Raw genomic sequence first — 20,868 nt, 5'->3', positions numbered from 1 at the left:
GAAATGAAGATTGTTATGGTACTGATTCTAATTAATATCCAATGGCTGGTCGTGGTGCTTGGTTTTTAACGATTTCTTACTTCCTTGAAACATAGGTTTCTTGATTTCAATAATGAAAAAAATGAAGCATCTTGATTTCTTTCTTGATTGCTTTCTTAAAATCAAGACTGCAATCAATAATGCATCTTGAAATCAAGAAAGCAATCAAAAAAGCATCTAGATTTATTTATTGATTACTTCGATTGCAAGAAAACTTATAAAATAATTTATCAAGTCCTTACTTCATTTCTTATGGTCAAACAACAAAGGCTAAAAAACATGTAAAACTAAAAGAAAGGAACACAATTTTCCTAGCACATTGCCATTATTATTGTTTGTACACTCAATCAAAAGCACTATAACACAAATTCTTACGAACTCTCACTTAGAGTCTCATGAAGGATAGGTTTGGAAGCATCAATTGGTGAATAATCTGCTCCACCTACTATGCTAAAACTTGCTGAAGAATTGTAAAAACTTGTATCTGATCCTTTGGTTGCAACCTCAGTCATGAAGCTAATCTCATCATCAAATTTCCAGTCAGTCAAGTATCCAGGCCTTGATGTTACAGTGCTCACTTCAATATCTCCTAAAAGCATTGCTACCACACGGGACATTGATGGTCGTAATATTGGTGATGTTTGAGTGCATAAGAGAGATATTCCCACAATTCGTTTTACTTCCTCGTCATTAAAATCAGATAATAATCTAGGATCAACAAGATCAGTTACATTGTTGTTTTCATGTAGCTGCCAGGCCTAAAAGCAAATAACCAGTAAGATGAGTTAGGCCAAGTAACAAAGATATTCAAATAAAAATATATTAAATTTGAACAATAAATGCACCAATAAAGGTGACAAATTAAACGGGATTTGATAAAAACTGGAGAAAGATAAAATGAATTAAACATTATCTATAAGTTAAAATCAACTTATATACAAGCGGAAACTTTTAGACAAGTACAAATGGGGAAAGTTTGATAAAATTATAGGCACATATGTTAGATTTTAACTTATATAAGAAGTTTAATTTTTTTTTTTCACTTTTATAGAAAAAATTATCCAAACAAGGTATTAGTTTCAATATTGTTTGATTCTTATGTAATTATAAATAAGAAACTTATAAAGAGTTTTTTTTTTTTTTACAATAGCAATTAAGGAATTTGATATTTTGATTTTTTTATTCAACTTGTTGGTTTCAAAACCAAAATGGAAATGAAAGTGTTTGAACTTAAAATTATAATTCCACAGATATAATAATTGAAATAAATGCTGGAAATTTTTTCATGGACCAATGCTCATTCAAATCTTTATAAAATTAAAAGATCATTTATTTTTTTATGCAACAGATAACTGAAAGCAGAGAAACAACAAAAATGAAAACACATGACAAAAATGAAAACCAATTAAAAGGTCATTTAGTTTTATTTTTTTTGTATTTTTTGTATTCAGATTTAGTAACAAAATGGTCAATTTGTCTTGATTTTTTTCCAAAGTAGTATAAGAAATAAAAATAAGACATAAAATGGAAAAAATATAACAATTTATTAATTAAAGCTAGGAATAAAAAACAATTTCTCAAAGTAAATACGGCAACATTCATAGGAAGCAGAGTAATCCATACCCATTCTAGAAGATACATCTTGTCTCCTTCCAGACTTGAATCAGAATTTGGCCTTCCACTAACTATCTCCAAAAGCACAACACCAAAGGAAAATACATCAACTTTCTCCGTAAGATGTCCACGCATGGCATATTCTGGTGCAAGATATCCACTTCATCACAAAAAATTGAGTACATTAAAAGTTTATTGTATATGAAAACAATTACATGCAATAAAAAATGAAAGAACAAAAATTAATATAATATGATTAGGTGTTAATGACTTACATTGTGCCAGCCACACGAGTGCTTATATGGGTCTTTTTGTCATCATATAATTTTGCCAACCCAAAATCAGATATTTTTGGTATAAACTCCAAATCAAGAAGAATATTACTAGATTTCACATCACGGTGTACAATACGGATTCGCGACTCTTCATGTAAATAAGTTAAACCTCTGGCTATACCCAAGCATATAACATAGCGTGTAGACCAACTGAGGTTTAAACAATTTCCTGCTCAAACAAAACCATATTTATCCTTAATTTGTTAACAAAGAAGGAGCAAATATGTTGTCACGAAAGCTATTCAATGGAGGCTTTAAAATTGCATAATATCTCTAACATGCGCACACATATATATATATATAGAGGATATGTTAATATAAACACCTTAATCAACACATCATTAATATATTTTAAAATATTCTCTAGTTATAACTTAGTAAGGTATTCATATTAAAAAATAATGGTTTGCACATAATAAACCTTACAAGCATTTGCTATATATATATATATATATATATATATATATATATATATATACACAGAATATAAAATAACATCAATCATACCAAATATTGCATGATCAAGACTCTTGTTTTCAAGATACTCATAGACCAAAAGTCTTTTATTTCCTTCAATGCAACATCCATATAAGTTAACAAGATTACGATGTTGCACAGCGGAGATAGTGGCAATCTCAGCTATGAACTGATTCTTTCCTTGATTGGATTGTACAGATAGTTGTTTCACAGCGATAACTCTTCCATCATCAAGTGTTCCCTGTAAGAGAAAAAGGGAAAAAGTGTTACTCTTGGTACTATATGAGCAACATATATATTTCTTAGTTTTAGGTTAAAGAAAGTATTATAATTGACTCGAATATTTCATACTAGCATAAATCTTTACCACTTTCACCAACAAAACATAATTAGTAGATCATCAGGATTATGTGAATTAGTATTGACAATGTTGACCTTTTTTATGATGTGAAATGAAACCACCATCTCTAATACTTTAACTAAATATTTACCTTATGAACAGGCCCAAAACCTCCTTCTCCAAGCTTGTTTCCAATATTAAAGTCATTTGTAGCATTCTTCAATTCGGAATAACTAAAAGTGTATGGCTTTGTGTCAATATCTAAAAGCTCTGCAGATTCAACAAACAATGTCTTTGTTGGAAAAGCATGAACATATTATGTTCAAGATGGGGGTTTTGGAATGGTGATGCTTCATTTTCTAGTTATTAAATTTGGAAAATTTGCATACCACCAATTTAACCAGAATATTTTATATTAAAATGACTTGTTAAAAAGCGTAAGTGGACATGTATTGTCTATCTTTTGGTTAAAATATGAAAACATGTAGATAGAATATGCTGGTTGAGAATAACCTCTTGTTTTCAAAACATGCAAACATGGAATGTCCCTCTTGATGGTAACATATCGCACCATGCAATAGATGCATTGGCTATAATCTACTATTACATTTATGAATATGCGAGAAAACATTTTAAATGGTGTGATTTCCATATTATACTATACTTACCTTCGTCATCATCATGACGCTTTCGTTTACGAATGACATAGAAGAATGCAAGAACAACTAGAAAGCTTACAGCTCCAACACCAACAACAATCCCCACAATTAGACCAGCTCTGTTCCTTTTATTGCTTGGAGGTTTGTTACTAACAGTAGGTTTAAAATCTATACAACCCATATAGAAAATATTATATAGTTGTGATATAAAAAAGACTATATACATTATGAAAATCAGTAATGAACATCACTAAAAGGTAGTTGTGAAATTTATACAACAGAAGCAGACAAAGAGGTGTCATATGATAAAATGACAACAAAAAAATATCAATTTTCCATTACTTCTAAGTTCTAAATCATTCATGACAGCATAATTTTATTCAAGAAATGTAATGAGTCAATGTAGCTTACACAAACACAAATCATAAAAGAAGATTATACATTGTGAAAAGTCAGTAATTAAGGACATGTTTAAGAAAAATAAGGAGGCATTACTATAATGACTAGCAAAAATAGGAAAAATAAAAAACAACATTTTCACGTATGTGTTTGGACCAAATATATGAAAAGCCTGTCTCTTTTAAGTTTTACCTGGGATAGCACTAATGGCTGAAATCAGGGGCCCATAAGTACCTTGAACTGGTATACAACAAGTCCCTTTTCCAGCCCAAAAGAGATGGATCTCTAGATAATTTTCTAACACTTCAACCCTAAATTTCTTTAGGACAACACTGAAAGAGATGCCCCCAGCCTCCTTTTTTATATTAAAATCCTTTAAAACAAGAGTCCCCTGCAATGACCAAAATAAAATAAAAGAAAAAGTAAATACAAAATCAAGAAGCTATAATAAATTTCAAAAGGTATTAGATTATTCTTTTTTTTTTTTTGGAACAAGTATAGTAGAAGTTTATCCTTCCAACAAAACACCATTATGAGTTCTAAGAAAGTGCCATTTGGCAAAATCAGAAGTACCTGAATATAAATATCAAAGATTCTTCTCCCAAGACTTTTCCATTCAGAATTATCCAAAATAACCGTTTCTGCAAATTGGAGGGTGATGTTGTAGAAACCATTTTCCAATCCCAGGCCATAATATCTCAGTGATGAAGCAGAGAGTCGAGCTGTCTGGAAGAGTTCTGGATCCACGGTTTGAGTAAACTGATTAGATACAGTTATTTTATATTGAGGATTGTTGCTCCCAGTGAATAATCCGACGTTACTAACGGCCCATCTATGTGTATCGGTAACAAAATAGGTAGCTGGACCAAGAGTTTGGTTGTCCATTTCAAACACAACTCCATTTGATGACGTAATTTGAGGACCACCACACTTCATAGCAAAATCATAATCTGCACAAAATGATGGAAGAAAAATTTTATAGCGAGGTGTGTGAACCCCTAATTCTAGCTTGAACTTATTTTGAAACTGAATACTTATTTAATTAAAAAGTTATATCAATGGATGAAGAAATTCAAGTTGGCTCTGGATTCCCAACAGTTGCATAGGAAATGCAACGCTTGATCCTCATAGATGCCGGGGACTTACAAGGGGGAGACGTATAAGTTGATATTTTAGCATATGGGAGAATAAAATCAAATGATGATACACCCACTTGCTCTATGGTAGATATCAACATAGCCATGATGAAGTGGGTGGAGGAAAGCTTTATAGTGTTATTTTTCAAAACAAAAAAACCAAATGGGTTGACATTAACTAGAAACCTAAAGTACTAGTTTCTAGTGGCTTACTGCTAAAAATGGGTCTTAACTCCACTATCCAAAACAAAACAAGGAATTACATATCTAAAATTCAGAGTCAATTTTATAACCCAAAAGAACATGTATAAGCATAACAACATAATCAAGCAGGATATATCAATTCACACTTGTTTTGCTGAAAGAGGTGTTTGATTTCACATACATTTGCATACTGAAACAGGCAGCATAAATTAAACAACATACATGCATAGAACACATACACTAGCATAAATATAGAAGTTCAATGAATAAAGAAAAGGTGTTGATTTCACAACATTTTCTTCAACAGATAGCCATGCATTTCAAGTAAAGGTATAAGTTGATAATCAATAGAACATTAGCTAGACTGAATAAATGATATAAAGAAATACTCAGTATCTTTTAACGAAAGCGTCTCAATCTCGTCAGCTTTTTCAACTATTATCAATACTTCCTCAAAGGTTAAGAAGATATTCACACTTCGCAAGATACATTTTTTCTCAGAGAAAAGATACTGTGTCTTCCTTTTTTTATTTTGTGTTATTTTCATTGGGAAAATAACCGTCTTCGCAAGATCAGCCTCATAAGCTAAGCTAACTTGAGGGGGAAGGTTTACTTAAGTTTTATAGATAATACTTTAATCATACTCTTAATCAATGTGAAACATCTTAACAATTTTAGCCAAGATTCAAGTCATCCTTACATCTTCCAACACCACGGTTGCAAGGAAAATTTTTTTGTAAACAGTTTAGCCCCGGAGGCAAACCCCTAGAAAGAAAATATGTTTCGTCAGATTGACTAGAAAGTGCATATATGGAGATATGGATTTCAGCAATAACATATATTAAACAATTAATTTATGTAATAAATATGTTATAAGATATCAATGAAAGATATGAAACCACAGAAATAATGGATGAGAATTATATATATGATGAAAATGGATTGTGCACGATTATCAATGGTAGTAAATAAAAACGACAACTTTACGTAATTTAAAAAAAAATATTAATTACATTAATTTGGAAGAATAATATTTTAGATCAATCTTAGTTGTATAGCTGAAATATCCTAATTAAGATGTGCAACCAACCAATCACTCTTGAATTCTTGACCAAGAACTAGGATCAAATGATTAAATGTTGATCAAATATCACATCATTTCAAAAAAAAAATGCACACAATATTATCCATGAACTATTAAAATAATCATTGTTAAAAATAAGTAAAAATCACCTGCTATTTGAACTCTCTATTGTCAAGTTATTGGCTACTAAATTGCTGCATACCATACCACAAAATATGTCAATATTTGTTTCATTTGACAATAATAAAAATATTAGAAACCAAATAAACTTCAATATAAATAATATGTATCTGTCTATATAACATAAATAGAGCAAAACCTCAATCGACCAATTATTGTACAATTTTCTACCGCCAACATGAAAATATATAAACTCAAATGTAGGTGATTAAATATTTTCTGTATCGATTAAAGGAACGCAACAATAAAAACTGAACTTCATTTTTGCTAGTCTGTCCTCTTTTATTCAAATGTTGATAATTATTCTAAGCGTTGTTGTTTTGATATCAATTTTACATTTGCTTTGACTTTGTACTAATATTCAGTGCTCAAGATTGGGTGGTACCAGTTTGTAGCTTGGAAACAAAATTGAGAAAACATTATTTAAAATAAGACTGCTATTAATAAAACTAACAATAAGAATATAACAAAAAAGTAAGTGATAAAAAGGTTATGTTTGAATATTTTTTTTGTCATGATATATTAAGTTTTAAAATTTTTATTTTTGTTTTTATATTTTTTAAAGTTTTATTTTAGTCTTTTTTTTTTCTTTTAAAAATGTTGATGTTTCGTTAATTTTTAAATTTTGAAATAATTAATTTAAAATAATGACAATTAAAAATTATTACTATATGTCTTTTAAAAACAAATTATATAAGAAACATATTTGAATTGTACGGTAGGGTCACGTTTATGTAGGTGATAAATTATGTAATTTATTTTTAAAAAATACATATATAGTGATTGTTTTTAATCATTATTATTTTAAATTAATTATTTTAAAAATTAAAAGTTAATGAAACACTATGTTTTTTTACAAAAATAGAAAAATGACCACAATAAAAAATTTAAAACTTAATGTATTAAAATAAAAAAATATTAAAATATAAATGACAAAAAAATTACATTTAGCCTAAAAAAATGAGGAACTGCAAAAGATTTTTTTTTCAAACATTAAATTTAAATTATTAGGTTCCCAAAAACTAATATATATAAAATTAGAAAAATAAGTTAAATGATTTGAATCTGTTTTAACAAAATCACTAATGGTAAGATATATAAGAAATGGAGGGAAATATATGGTTAATCCATTGGTGGAGGAAGCAAGAAGAAAGAGGTCAGAGTTAAAAATCTAACAAACTTACGTTTGTGATTAAAAAAAAAAAAGTAATGAGAATCATTTATCGTTTTTTTTTACATGATTGTGTGTTTGCCTATTACCCAATATTTTTTAATTTTTTTCCAACAATGATTGGTTATAAACATTCGTATCAACTTTTCTACAAAAGCTTTCATGCATACCAAAAAGCGTTTCTAATGAAATTAATCTTTATAGAAAATTTGCAATATCTAGTTATATATTAAATAAAATAAAAAATTATACATATTAAAGGAAATGAATGAGGTTCATGTGCAGTACACAACTGAAATTGAATGCTAATTATCAAACTATAGAAAATTGAAAGATAAAAAGGTTGAAAAATAGAAGCAAACTACTTACAGCTGTAAATTTTGTTTGTTTACCCAAGAAGGAAGGGTCCCTGACAGATCATTATAGGACAAATCTCTGCAAGCATTGTAAATCATAAAAATGATCATTGACAACACATTTTTATTCATTATTATTTAATAACATCTTTTATTCATTATTATTTAATAACTTCTTTTATTCATTATTATTTAATAACTTCTTGTAAAATAACCAGGTGGTCATAATCCAATTAAGATGAAGGACATGCTAATTATTAGTATATAATGGGGAACGAAACATTTCTGGAAAAAGAATAAACAGTTTATTATGTAAAAGTACCACCATTTAATAATTTGATAATTAATTTTAAGTAGTTAACTTGAAAGAATTAATAGGGCGTGTTAAATGTCTCTTAACAAATTCTCTTTGGCATAAATTTCTAATATTATAGCAACTAGCTGCATAGGGCACACACCAATGATATGACACTGTGTCAAAATTGCTCTATAATTGCAGGAAAGGATTTTGATTATAATAATCCTATTTACTATACGTACAACAATTATATATTTAGGGCAGTACTTTATAGTACAATAACGATGAAGGAAACTGCATGTATAAATTAACTCGAGTCTTTAGCACTACAATTATAAGTAAAAAAATACTCACATGTAGAGAAGAGACTCACTTTTTTGGGTAGGGAGGGTACCACTTAGTTTGTTATTTCCAAGAAACCTGAAATTAGATCAAGTAAATCAAAATGTGTTTTAAGGGTTTTGTGAAAGAATTTTACAAAATCCATGATAATGGCTTAGGAATGGCATGTTACAAGTAAGAAAGTAAACCCAAATTGAAAATTGAGTCTGGAATCTGTCCCGTGATATTATTGAAGCTTAAATCCCTGCAGTATTCAAAATAATTATCTGGCTTTGCAACATGCACACAATTAGAAAACTGCCAAAAAATTTGCTCTTTCCTTTTGCAAACAAAGAAATGAACGAATAATCAATAACTTTACCTGTCTGAAAAATAACTGGAAGGTAGAATATTATTTCCACCGCACAAAAAAGAAATTTTAAATGTACAATAGATAAACAAAAATCTAAACAAGCAATTATTTTTCTTTCTTCGTTTTTGGGTCTAAGGTCCTTCCCAGCACATTTTTTTGGTTCTTCACAAATTCAAAACTTGAAACCATATTTAAGAAATAAATTCCTTATTACTTATATTAATATGTGTCAGTCTAAACTATGTTTAAGGAGAGCCAAAACTGAATAAGTAGATTTCTAATAAAAAGTTTATTCAATTTAGATTTATTTAAATTTGACAACATTAACTATCATCGTACCAGTTATGAAACTAAAAACTTACAATAGAATATGAATTCACCATTTTCTAATTTGTTGCTCTTTAGGAAATAAAATTATATTATTGTTCTATATTGACATGCATGTAAAGTGTGTATAAAGCAGTGATACTCACAGCTGGGTTAAATTAAGGAAATCGCCAATAAAGGATGGAATTGAATCAGAAATATTATTATTCCTCAGTTCCCTGCAACAGTTGTAACTAAGTTGTTATATCACATTAGAACAAATAACATATAAAGAATTCTATAGTACTAGATAGTCTCTCGGTCATTAATATAGAGAGTTGGGCCTTACAAGATATTCAAAGACTTCAAATTCCTCAAAAAAGCCAGTGAAGAGCTCCCATTAAACAAACCACTTATTCTTCTACATTTACATCAAACATGATGCAGTTAGCTTTTATCGAATGATCAGAAACATGTACACAAGTTAACAGCGATGGTACTCACAACTCTATCAAAGAAGTCAAATTTGAAAATGACAAGGGAATTGAGCCTTCAAAAGAATTACCCTGAAACCTCCTATGTGAAGAGATACACAATTTATGAACTGTGAGAACACATGTATATATAACTAATTTCACATTTTGCTGCTTAATTAAAAAAAATTAAGGTTTAAATGTATTTTTTTTCCTATAAATATTGCTTTATTATGTTCTTCAAAACTTCAAAACTCTTTTCCTTGTTTTTGGTCTTTGCATATTTCAAATTATATAAGATTATCCCTCTTATTAATTATTGATAAGTTAACGTGTCTCATGCATATTTATGTCTGGTTAAAAATTATTTTTAGGTGGCATGTAATATGAGATAGTTAAACATATGCTACGTCATCATAAAACTGAAATAGGGGTTAATTTTTTAAAATAATTTAAAATTTGTAATGGCTAAAATAAAAAAAAATATTAAATTAAAATAAAAAATCAATTTTTTTATAAAACGTTTTTTGACAGAAAAGTTATTTACAAAACCTTAGAACATATTTTATATCAACAAAATATATTTGAAATTAATGTTCTCTTACAAGACATTAAGATTAGACCAATTCCCTATAAAGTCTGGTATCCTGCCTCTGAGTTCCACATCATTCATGTATCTGAAATGATCCACACAAAAAATTTTCATTCATGTATATATTTTATGCAAAAATAATTGTTAGTTAAATATATTTTTAGTTTCTGAAAAATTCTCAAATTTTGTTTGTAGTTCCTACAAAATGTTCTACCATATTTCATGCTCATTTATTGTTTTGTTAGGAATTTTAGTTCCTAAGATTAAATTGGATATAGTGTTTGATGCATCTAAAAAAGCTTATACATCATTCTGTGACGTGATAAGCATGAGACAATTTGTGCAACTTGATACTAATGTGACAAATGTGGTTTATGCGTCATTTTAAGAAAGTCTCAATATTTTTTTATTTGGGTTTTATTCCCCCACAAAATTCAAATTTTGATTTTATGCTTTCATGTTTTTATCCTGTTTTAGATTTTTTGAAATTTCTAACTCTTCATTCACCTTCACCTCTTGAACAAAATCACATATAGTATCGTTAAATATAAGGGATAAACAATGAAGGTGAAAATGGAACTATGCATGTCTTACTTTGATGACAAATGAGTGACTCAAATCCAATGCAAATCAATTTTGTATCATATCTTATAGTGTATGCTCCCTTACACCCTTCAGGTGAAATTTGAATTTTATGGGAATCAAAATAAAAAATTAAGAATTTTCTTGAAATGAAAAACAGTACTCGTTCTTAAAATGAAATATATAACACTTGTCACATGATTTCTACATAACCACCACCACCATGCCACACACGTCACCATGTGACTATGATCATGTTACACAAGTTGTCACAAGCATACCGGGTCATACCAGTTACCTTGTGGCTTTTACAGTACACAAGATATCTACGTTTATATATAGTGTCAATATTTAGCTTTATAAGACATGTTAATTAGCACTTAACATAATACAATTTAATCTCATGGGGTGTAATGCGTAACAAAAAAATAACGACAGATAAAAAATAGGTTAAATATATTTTTATAGAGACTACAAGCAAAATTCAGGAATTTTTAGATACCAAACAATTTTAACCCAATAATTATCATATCATGTTATATACAAAGAGAATAGCAATATCTTACACGATCTTCAGATTCTTCAGATTTGAAAAAGTGGATGGAATTGAACCACTAATTCCCGAACTACCCAAATAACTACAACAAAAAATTCTTTGAAATTAACATCCCGTTATTTAGAGATATAATTAAGACTGTAACATACTGCACTTTTGGATGAAAAACAGTCATTTGCACTATCCAAAGCCTACTCTAGATTAAAAATTGAGTATGTAGCAATTAAGAATGCTTAGAAATTAAATGTACATGTAGTATCTAACTATCTATATTCGATATATAAAGATATATATAGAAAAATATTCTTGAATGCCATAGCACGAGAGAGAATTGATTGATTATCATTTGTTTGTCATTAGACAAAATATGGAACTAAGGGGCAAAACAAAAATAATTTCAAGATTCATTTTCAATCTTGTCGCTGTAAATGCAGAAGCTTAGATATCAATGAACTTACAGTTGTTCTAAGTTTACCAGATTCCCAAGGTGAGATGGGAATGAACCCGAGAAGTTGTTTGACGAAAAACTCCTGCAAATAATGAACAACAAATCCTAAATATCATAATAAATTTCTCACGCACTGTAATACCTTAATATTTCAAATTTCTAACCATACTCAACCTATTATTTTAAACAAACAAAAAGAAAGAGATTGTTTTCTTCTAAATCACACATGCAAGAACGTGAAAGTCTGTTCTGTAATATTGATTATCCATACCCTAATGTAGACAAGAGTATAATACTTGTTCCTTCATTACATAAGTGAATAAAGATCTAGTTGAATTCTTTCGGAAACACCATTTGACAGATTACAAGAGCTCTCCGTATATAATATTTAGATTTTCCAAAATTATAAGCTTTTGAGATGGTTTTATACTCTATATGTTCGACAGTCACAAAATTTCACATTTCTTAAAAGTCGAGATTAAGAATAATTTAAAAACATCTTCTTTAAATTATTAAAGAACTTTTTACTAAGAACAAAAAACTGCAACAGTGTATGGAGCATCTAAGCTAATAGACAATACCTTAGATATAAAAAGATTTGAACAATGCCAACAACTTAAGGTAAAAATATTGATACTAAAAAAAGGGTCTAGACCACTCTTATTTTTTGTCATAAAATCTCACATCACTTAGAAATTAAAACAAAGGATCATTTATAAAAACACTATAGATATTGTTTTAAATTTTGATATATATATATATATATATATATATATATATATATATATATATATATATATTTTGAAGATATTCAATAAGTATATTGATCGATGTTTCACTTTGAGAACACATGGGTTTTTTTTAAAAAAATTTGGTTTTTATTCGTTCAAGATTTAATATAAATTCAAATATTGTATTCAACACTTTAATTGTTAAGGAATCTTATGGACTACTTGTATATAAATATAGATTATAATTAACATACGTGTGACCTAGAAATGTGTAATGTGAAGAGTCAAATAGATAATTGGAGTAGTAACATTTTTGTGATGAAATGATTGTTTTGGTGATGATACCAAAAAGGACAATTTTTTTTTATGTATAAAAGTACCTCTTAAACCATCAAATTAATTAACCGATAAGGAAATGTAGAATTCCTCTATAATGTGTTTGGATAGAAAATTTTAACTGAGGAAAGTAATTTATCAGAAAATTTAAATTTTTTTAATCTAAAATTCATTGTTTGGATGTTCTTTTATAAAGAATTTAAATTTTTAGAATTTTAAAATAGATTTTTAAACAACTAAAAATGTGAAATTTTAATTTTATTCCAAAAGGTGAGAAATTGAAATTTTCTTCTTAATAGAAGAACCTTCCAAAACGTTCCTATATTTTCTTTATAACATTCATCCTCTCTTCCACCTTAAAGTTCCTGAAATCTTGTTCTCGAACTTGCGACTCTTTCCTCACACGATGATTCTCTTCTCCAAGAAATATCGTATGAGCTCGCGAAACGTCGATCAGGTGTGGGCATAGGGGGACACGTGATCAGAGGAGCAGCTGTCATTACCTATCACGCGGTAGAGGTGCTCACCAGCGCGAAGGGTATGGATCATGCCTTGTATTGTTGACTGAATGTTGTGGTTGAGTATGGTGATGTACGCCATCGTGTTCCGGTTCCCCTGCGACTCTCTATGCCGCATCAATATTCTTTTCTTTGAAAATACATCAATTATATCTTCTCTTCTCTTTATATTCATTTTCTTTCACCTTCACAATTTTAATTTTTTTTATCCAAATACGAAATTTTGAAAATAAAAGAATTTCAATTGAAGTATTTGAAATTCTTAGAATTTAAAATTTCTCAGAATTTAAAATTCTTTCATCCAAATACACTCCTAAGAAATTAATTTCCATCCATGCACGTGCATATTTCGTGCTTTTCCTAATTATTTTTCATACATTTTTGGAGTATTTGAAAGACTTCTGTAAGTCTTATACATTTATTTGAGCTATATATGCAATTAATTTATCATGGCTTTTTATAAGCTTTTTTTATTAGACTTTACAATTTAACTTACAGAGTTTCATGTGACGAGAGTTTCCATTCAATAGATGTTGGATTAAATTATTTAGCCAAACACAACTATATTTTCACAGTAATGGGTAATGACATGCACAACATCATGCATGCATTCCAAAAAAAAGAAAAAACCTGAATTAAGCAGCTCAATTGTTTCACGTAGCTTCAATTATGAATTAATTAATAAATTATTGAACCTCATTTCAAAAGAAAATTAAAAGGGGAAAAGAAAATAATGTCACACCTTACAACATATCCACTTCAATTTTTAAAAGAGCAGCAACAATGCGGTGTCAGGTAATAAATTAATACCTCAGTTAAAAAAGTGTTCCACTAAAATAACTCACGTAATTAAATAAAGATTAATTAGTAAATAACGTACAGTGATTTCAATTCTAGAAGGTTTCCTAACTCCTTCGGAAGCTCCCCTGACAAAGCATTGATGCCAAAGGTTCTAATGAAGAATAATTTTAACATTAGATATATCTTTCCAAACAACAAGTACAGAGTAATAATTAGTATGAACTTCAATTCAATTAAAGGGCCCCACTTACAAATATTCCATACGAGTTAGATTTCCAATGGCCGAAGATATAGAACCAGTCAAGTGATTCTGGCGAAGATCCCTAATTGCAATTTGAGGAACATTAATTGGTTCATCAATTGGTTAATAAGAAAATAACAAAATTTTCAAAACTGGATATTGAAAAATCCATCAGAAAGGCACCATACAATTCTGTGAGGTAAGTTAGAGTCCATAGCTCATCTGGAATTTCACCCACCACACTCAATGCATAAACCTTCCTGTCGAAAGAAATAATGCAAGCAATACATGAATATTAAAGGTTTTTCTTTTTCTTTTTTTAATTAAAAACTATTTCTTATTTGAAAACTTAAAACACTGGTTTGGTAAGAAATTTTTTGAAATTGTTTTTAAAATTAATATCTCTTTCCAATTTTTAAATTAATTAAAAAACATCTCGAAGTTCTTTTGATATTTTTTAATTTCGGCTTTCTATTATTCATTTTCTTTTTTGGAATATCTCATCTTCTTTCTCTATTTTAATTATTCAGAACTTATTTTAAATATTTTATAAAATAATTTTTAAACTAAAAAATAAAAACACAATCAAATACACCATACGTTTCTTAACATCTATTTTTACACATATATGTTTCTGTTGATATGAGGTATAAATCTTTATAAACCTACACCTTAATAATTTATATACATGGTAAATTTTATGAATTTAATTGTAGGATTGAAAATTCTTATGCCATAGAATTTTATATAATATAAAATCAATTGATAATTTAAGGTAATTTGTTTTGTCACAAAAGAATGTCATGGCATTAATAGTTAGTACATTATTGAATTTATTTTAGTTGCTGTAATACTTGTGTAATAGAAATAAAACTCTTAATATAGATAACCTAGGAGTGGATCTCAAAAGAAAAAAATAACTTAGAGTAGATTAAGTGAAATAAAGTAAAGTCTCATATTTAACAGATTGCAAATTTGAACCTTTATTCATTATTTTTAGATGTTATAAATGAAATAAGTTCCTTTGTACATACCCTTTGAACCTGAAGGTTTTTCCTTAAGTTGGAACATCATTCTGATCTGTCCCTTAATTTTCTACTAACAAAAAATTTCATCTAGTATAAAAATTTAATATATATTATTAGTACACAACTTTATTAATTTACAATGCATATTGTATTGTTATTATAGACTCAAAATGTGTACATTAATAATTTATAATTTTTTTGAAGTTAAAATAATGAAGAAATATGTAATCTTGTAAATTCATATCTTGAATTTTATAGTTCGAGAAAAAGAGTATATAACTTCCTTAAACTTAGGTTCTTTGGCAAATTACTACTACAAATCCCTTAAATATTAATTACCAATTAATCTCTTGGTCATATTTACTATTTCAATATATCATTCCACTCACCTTTCATTAAGTCACCTAATGAAAAAGTGATATGCAAAAAAAAAAAAAATCATTTATTAGAAAAATAAATTCACCCACTGAGAGAAACAGAAATTGGAGAACATGGTGGAGGAGGAGAAGCATGAACCCACAATAATATTAGAGACGACATTTGTCCGTTGTTGCCATTTAATTTTAACTCACTCTCCTACTCAACACGAGGTCTTTTTTAGTGACGAAAGAGTTGATGTTAGAAATGGAGTTGTTGGGAGAAGCATAAAATTAGTATAGCAGATGAAGATGACATAAAATTTATTTTTGAATTCCATCTCAAGCCACATATATGCTGAATGATAGCTTAGTGAATTGAGTTGTTTCAGTTTGGGCTCAAGTACAATTCAAGGGGGGCGATGAAGGCCAAGTGCCTGGCCGACTTGGTCGCCGAATTAACGACCATTATAGAACCAGAATCTGAGTGATGAAAACTATATGTAAATGGTTCATCCATAGAAAGAGGAAGCGGGGCCGGAATGTAAATAATCCTATCTCATATCTCATTAAATTTGTGTAATCAAACTAACAGATTGGCTCAACCCATCGTAGAAAGCTTAACACTGGTACTTTAATTAAATTTGTGTGGAACTTTACTTTACTAAGAAAAAAAAATTCATTTAAATTTGTGAGAAAATTCAACAAAGAAAATCAGTTGCTAATTTCGCTAATAAAATTTCGTAAAAGGAAAGAGAAGACTATACAGTTTAGTAATGTGGCAAGTATTGTTGTTGTTCCTGAAACAATCACATTTGATGAATGGGTTGTAAGTTTGATCAGTGATAGATGTGTCATCGATGGCCCTTCCACTGCATAGGTCACCACTTATGTTCCAGTGTTCATGATTCGCAATTATACTCCATTTGTCAAAGATTGCGTTTAAAACTCTCGCTGCATAAAAATGGAAAGTTCATATTTCAATTCCATGTGTTAAAACAAAAGCTTTTGTATTACACCATATCACGTATCTCCTTTAATATACTAAGACTTTTTCACTTTAATCTTGTTTACTTAATAAACAAAATTTAGCCAGGTGAATGATTAATGAATAGTATGATTTTATAAAAGATAGAATCATCCCCAATAAATGATACTAGCTGCGTAAGTAAATATAAAAGTCTTTTAAATAATTCACCTCCTTTAATAAAATTAGTTAATATAGTTAGTTGGATTAAATTTAAGAATTTGTATTATTTTGCCAATAATACCCATAAAAATATTGAGACTCATAATCTTTCTCTTTTCACTTAATTATTTTTTTACTTAATAAATTAATGTTTGTTATTCTTTAATATATTTATATTTTTAATGCATAACATTGGGTATTTGGATAAAAATTTAATTAATTAATGCAAAAAAATATTTGAAAAGAGTCACATAAAAAGGAAAAATAAAATTGAAAAAGACTCTTATATTTAGGCATGGCATAATAATATTACCTTATCTATTTGTAAATATTTTTACAAATACCTGCAAAGTCTTAGTAAAATTATCATCTCTAAAGAAAACCATCAAATTGGTCAATTTATTTAAACATATTCGTTAAAAAAATATTTATTTTAATAAAATAAACAATTTTCTATTTTTTAGTCAATATATTTATCTAAATTATTTCGACTTATTACAATAAGCAGTATATTGCTTATTTTAAAAAGAAAATTTTATTTGCACATTAGAAAAATACTTTTTAAAAAAACATTTTTTTTTTAAGTTTAAATAAACTCAGCCTGAGTGATTGCCGTCTAACCTTCTCTCACATTCTTACATATAACTCCCTTTTTAATTAACCATCAAAATGTCTTTTATAGGTACACACCTCTTGTAAAAAAATGTTGTCCTGACGCGAAAGATCAAAGTAGAGGTAGACACTCAAACCCACATCAAAATTTAGGTATAGCAACAAAAACCATTGACGTGATTTTATACATGCAATAAATGGTTTCAACTAATTTGAACCGAGATTCTAAAATATCTTTGTCAGGCATGAAAATTTAGGCACTAAGTGTCATCTCTTTAATTAAGAAAGAAAGAAATTGTCACGAAAAGATGATGATACGTCAGATCTAAAACCAAGGTTCTATTTTCCCGATAAAACAATTACTATATGTATTATGAAGTATGTGATGCTTACAAATATTTGAAGCACATATAAACAAAAGAGGAGAAATTCACTTACTCGAAAGAGTTACCTCTTATTTTTATTATTTTTTTTTTAAGATTTAATGATTGTAATAAATAGTTAATCTTAAAAATTAGATCCGAAGAAAATTGATGATGAAAATAAAAAAATAACTTTTAAAGAATTATTCTTAAAGTAAATGAATTCCTTCTCATAAAAAAATTCGAAGTTATGAGATACGCAGACATATAAAGTTAGATTAATTCAATGTAGAACACATACTGAAATTTCATAAATTAACCTACTTCAGGAATGGTTCTATGATGATGAGCTGCACGCGATCTCTGTTAAAGGATTACCAGTTTTTTTCTTCTTATTTCATAATCATTTAAATATCTAACTTTAAAGAAATATTATTTATTAGATAATGACTATTATAAAAAATTTACAGATTTCAGACATTAAATTAGAATTTATTTTTATTTCAAACAATAAAAAAAATTCAGTTCAAAATATTGTTACTAAAATTATACTTATTGTAACTCATTAATTTTTCGTTTCCAATTAAAAATTCTTCAGTCTCACAGTCTCTCAGTAAATAAAATAAAATAAAAAATAAATAAGACTTATAACAATAGTCTCACAATAAAATCATTAAATATAATAATAATAATAATAATAATAATAAATATATATAATGTTTGGATTGGATAAACTTTTCATATATATTTCCATGTATATAATATTTTTTAAAAGCGTCATGTACATAATATTGCATCGATATTTTTCTCTTTTAAAGTTATTCTCATATCTTAATAGAAAAAAGGTTTAGATAAATAATCGTCATTCTTTTTTATGCCTATAATTATATTTTTTTTATGAAATCACACATCCATCGTATCTATTATTATTATTATAACTAAGGTGCACTAAGGTGCACACTGATAGCAATGAAGCACAGGATAGCATCAGGCCCAAGAGAGTTACAAAAGACCAGCCCAATATCGAGATTATGTCTGAAGGGCACAATGAATTCTTGCTGAATAGATAATAGGATAATACAGATTATAGGTTTGTTGTAAGAATTGGTTAGGGGCATAAAACCAATTCTGTTATTTTCCATTTTGAGTTTGTTACGGACTAGTGCAATTTCAGCACATGTCATAATCTTTCCTTGTTATAAATATGATTCAGGAAATAAAAATCAGCAAGAAGGCAATTACCAGTAGCTTGTAGTGTTAGTAGCGTTTAGTAGCTAACCCAGATCCTAACACATACTCATAATTAACAAGCTTTCTTTTTTAAACCTTTAAAAGTTACTCGAACCATTAGGGTTGGCTGAGTGTTGGAGTTTGGGTAGTGTTTTTCCTTTTTTTTAGATTCTAGACATTAATTTTCCACAAGGTCTCTGGTCACTCTATAAAAGCAAATTAAATTACTGGTACATATACAATTGTCCTATGTGCCTCACTACACGGCAAAAAAACTTACACGCTATGTTCTCTTGTAGATTTTAATATGCTATTTGGATGTCAATTTACAACTGGTTTGGTGTGGTGACAGTTCTACCATCCGATCCGGGAGTGCACTAGTGGTAACATTGTGGGTTGGTGAAGGGTTTGAAAAAAGAAAGAGGAATGATTTTGTTTTTAATGATGGCACTATTGACAGGGTTGATCCTCAGATTTTTTGTGTCCTGGGCGAATTAAAAAAAATCATATCCTATCGATCATTTGAATTTTATTCTTTTTTGTATTTTTTTGGTAAAATTAATTAGTAATAATTTATTCATAATATTTTTTTAAAATAATCATATTCAATAGAAATTAAAGTAAGTATATTTAATCTATCTTGTGTCATTGTTTTAAATAAGATTTTAACAGTCACAAAAAAAAAATTAACAATTTCAAATTTGATAAATTAGCTTCTTTTAGTGCATGCAATATAGTAACAACAATAATTAATATTATTTTATAAGTTGTACAAGAAATAATTAGATGTTTTTTAATAACTCAATATAATAAAATTTGATTTTGATTCATTGTTCAAGTTTGAATCATAATTATTATAATTTTTTGTTAAGACTTTATTTACATAATTATGTTAATTAACACTAATAGCAATGGAAGAAAATAATGTCATAATTCAATATTGCATGTCTTAGGCGGTCGCGCTCAAGGCCACTACTGACTATTGATCAGGAAGATTTGCGTGAGTTGATTAACTAACTTCATGTAAGACGTTTTTGTTAGTAAGTGTGCATGTTTTCTCTTAAGGTGTTTGTAGCTTGCATGTATTTCTGATATGCACAAAATTTTTATATCAAAGGTGAAAGAAAGGACTAGAGAAGGGACACACCTTCATTAGGATCTGTGGTGGCATTAACCAAGAAGTTGAACATGCATACAACAGCAACAAGTGCAAAAGCCAAAGTTTGTAGTAATAAACACCGTTCCATGATGAGAATAAAGCTTGCTATATTTCTAAATTTTCTACGCTTTACCATGTTAATTTATAGCTATTATCAAAGACGCGCGGATTTGTATGCAACACCAATCGCTATGAGTGTGAACATATGTGTGGGTCATGCTGACTCTAATATGTAAGACGTCACACCATAGACATTTCACCTAAAACCCACGTGTAACGCTGACATAATAAGATAATAAGGTGATAAGTTACCTAAAATTTAAAATTTAATAGAATTGGAGCACAAGTGTAAAATTTAGTTG

At 28.4% G+C, this 20,868-nt stretch overlaps 1 protein-coding gene across 6 annotated transcripts; it reads right to left on the bottom strand.

Annotated features, from left to right (window-relative positions):
• Window positions 1-257: 257 nt before the first annotated feature.
• On the bottom strand, window positions 258-20,624 carry LOC114425644 (probable LRR receptor-like serine/threonine-protein kinase At1g56130). Of its 6 annotated transcripts, XM_028392581.1 has the most exons (24): window positions 20,495-20,624; window positions 16,722-16,908; window positions 14,759-14,830; window positions 14,581-14,652; window positions 14,409-14,480; window positions 11,954-12,025; window positions 11,506-11,577; window positions 10,371-10,442; window positions 9,797-9,868; window positions 9,642-9,713; window positions 9,460-9,531; window positions 8,807-8,878; window positions 8,647-8,712; window positions 8,008-8,073; window positions 6,437-6,481; window positions 5,904-5,968; window positions 4,437-4,813; window positions 4,056-4,254; window positions 3,474-3,632; window positions 2,957-3,075; window positions 2,496-2,706; window positions 1,929-2,157; window positions 1,663-1,813; window positions 258-797 (listed from the first exon to the last, which is right to left on the bottom strand). In XM_028392581.1, the coding sequence occupies exons 1-24, from the start codon at window positions 20,592-20,594 to the stop codon at window positions 411-413; spliced, it is 3,081 nt and encodes a 1,026-aa protein (XP_028248382.1). In that variant the 5' UTR covers window positions 20,595-20,624; the 3' UTR covers window positions 258-410. The 6 variants fall into 6 exon arrangements, with proteins under 6 accessions (XP_028248382.1, XP_028248385.1, XP_028248384.1 ...); XM_028392584.1 differs by lacking the exon at window positions 3,474-3,632; XM_028392583.1 differs by lacking the exon at window positions 8,807-8,878.
• Between the last annotated feature and the right edge of the window lie 244 nt (window positions 20,625-20,868).

The sequence above is a fragment of the Glycine soja genome, chromosome 9 (genome assembly GCF_004193775.1).
Source record: "Glycine soja cultivar W05 chromosome 9, ASM419377v2, whole genome shotgun sequence".
Classification (NCBI taxonomy): Eukaryota; Viridiplantae; Streptophyta; class Magnoliopsida; order Fabales; family Fabaceae; genus Glycine; species Glycine soja.
This window is presented reverse-complemented; position numbering and strand designations above follow the sequence as displayed.

What these genes read in the sequence shown, in the direction of transcription:
- LOC114425644 (XM_028392581.1), bottom strand. Translation starts at nt 20,594, where the DNA reads ATGGAACGGTGTTTATTACTACAAACTTTGGCTTTTGCACTTGTTGCT. An exon ending in TGGTCTAATCTTAATGTCTT is followed by an intron (nt 9,869 to 10,370) that starts GTAAGAGAACAT and finishes CTCTTCACATAG; the next exon opens with GAGGTTTCAGGGTAATTCTT. An exon ending in ACTCGTGTGGCTGGCACAAT is followed by an intron (nt 1,814 to 1,928) that starts GTAAGTCATTAA and finishes TTTGTGATGAAG; the next exon opens with TGGATATCTTGCACCAGAAT.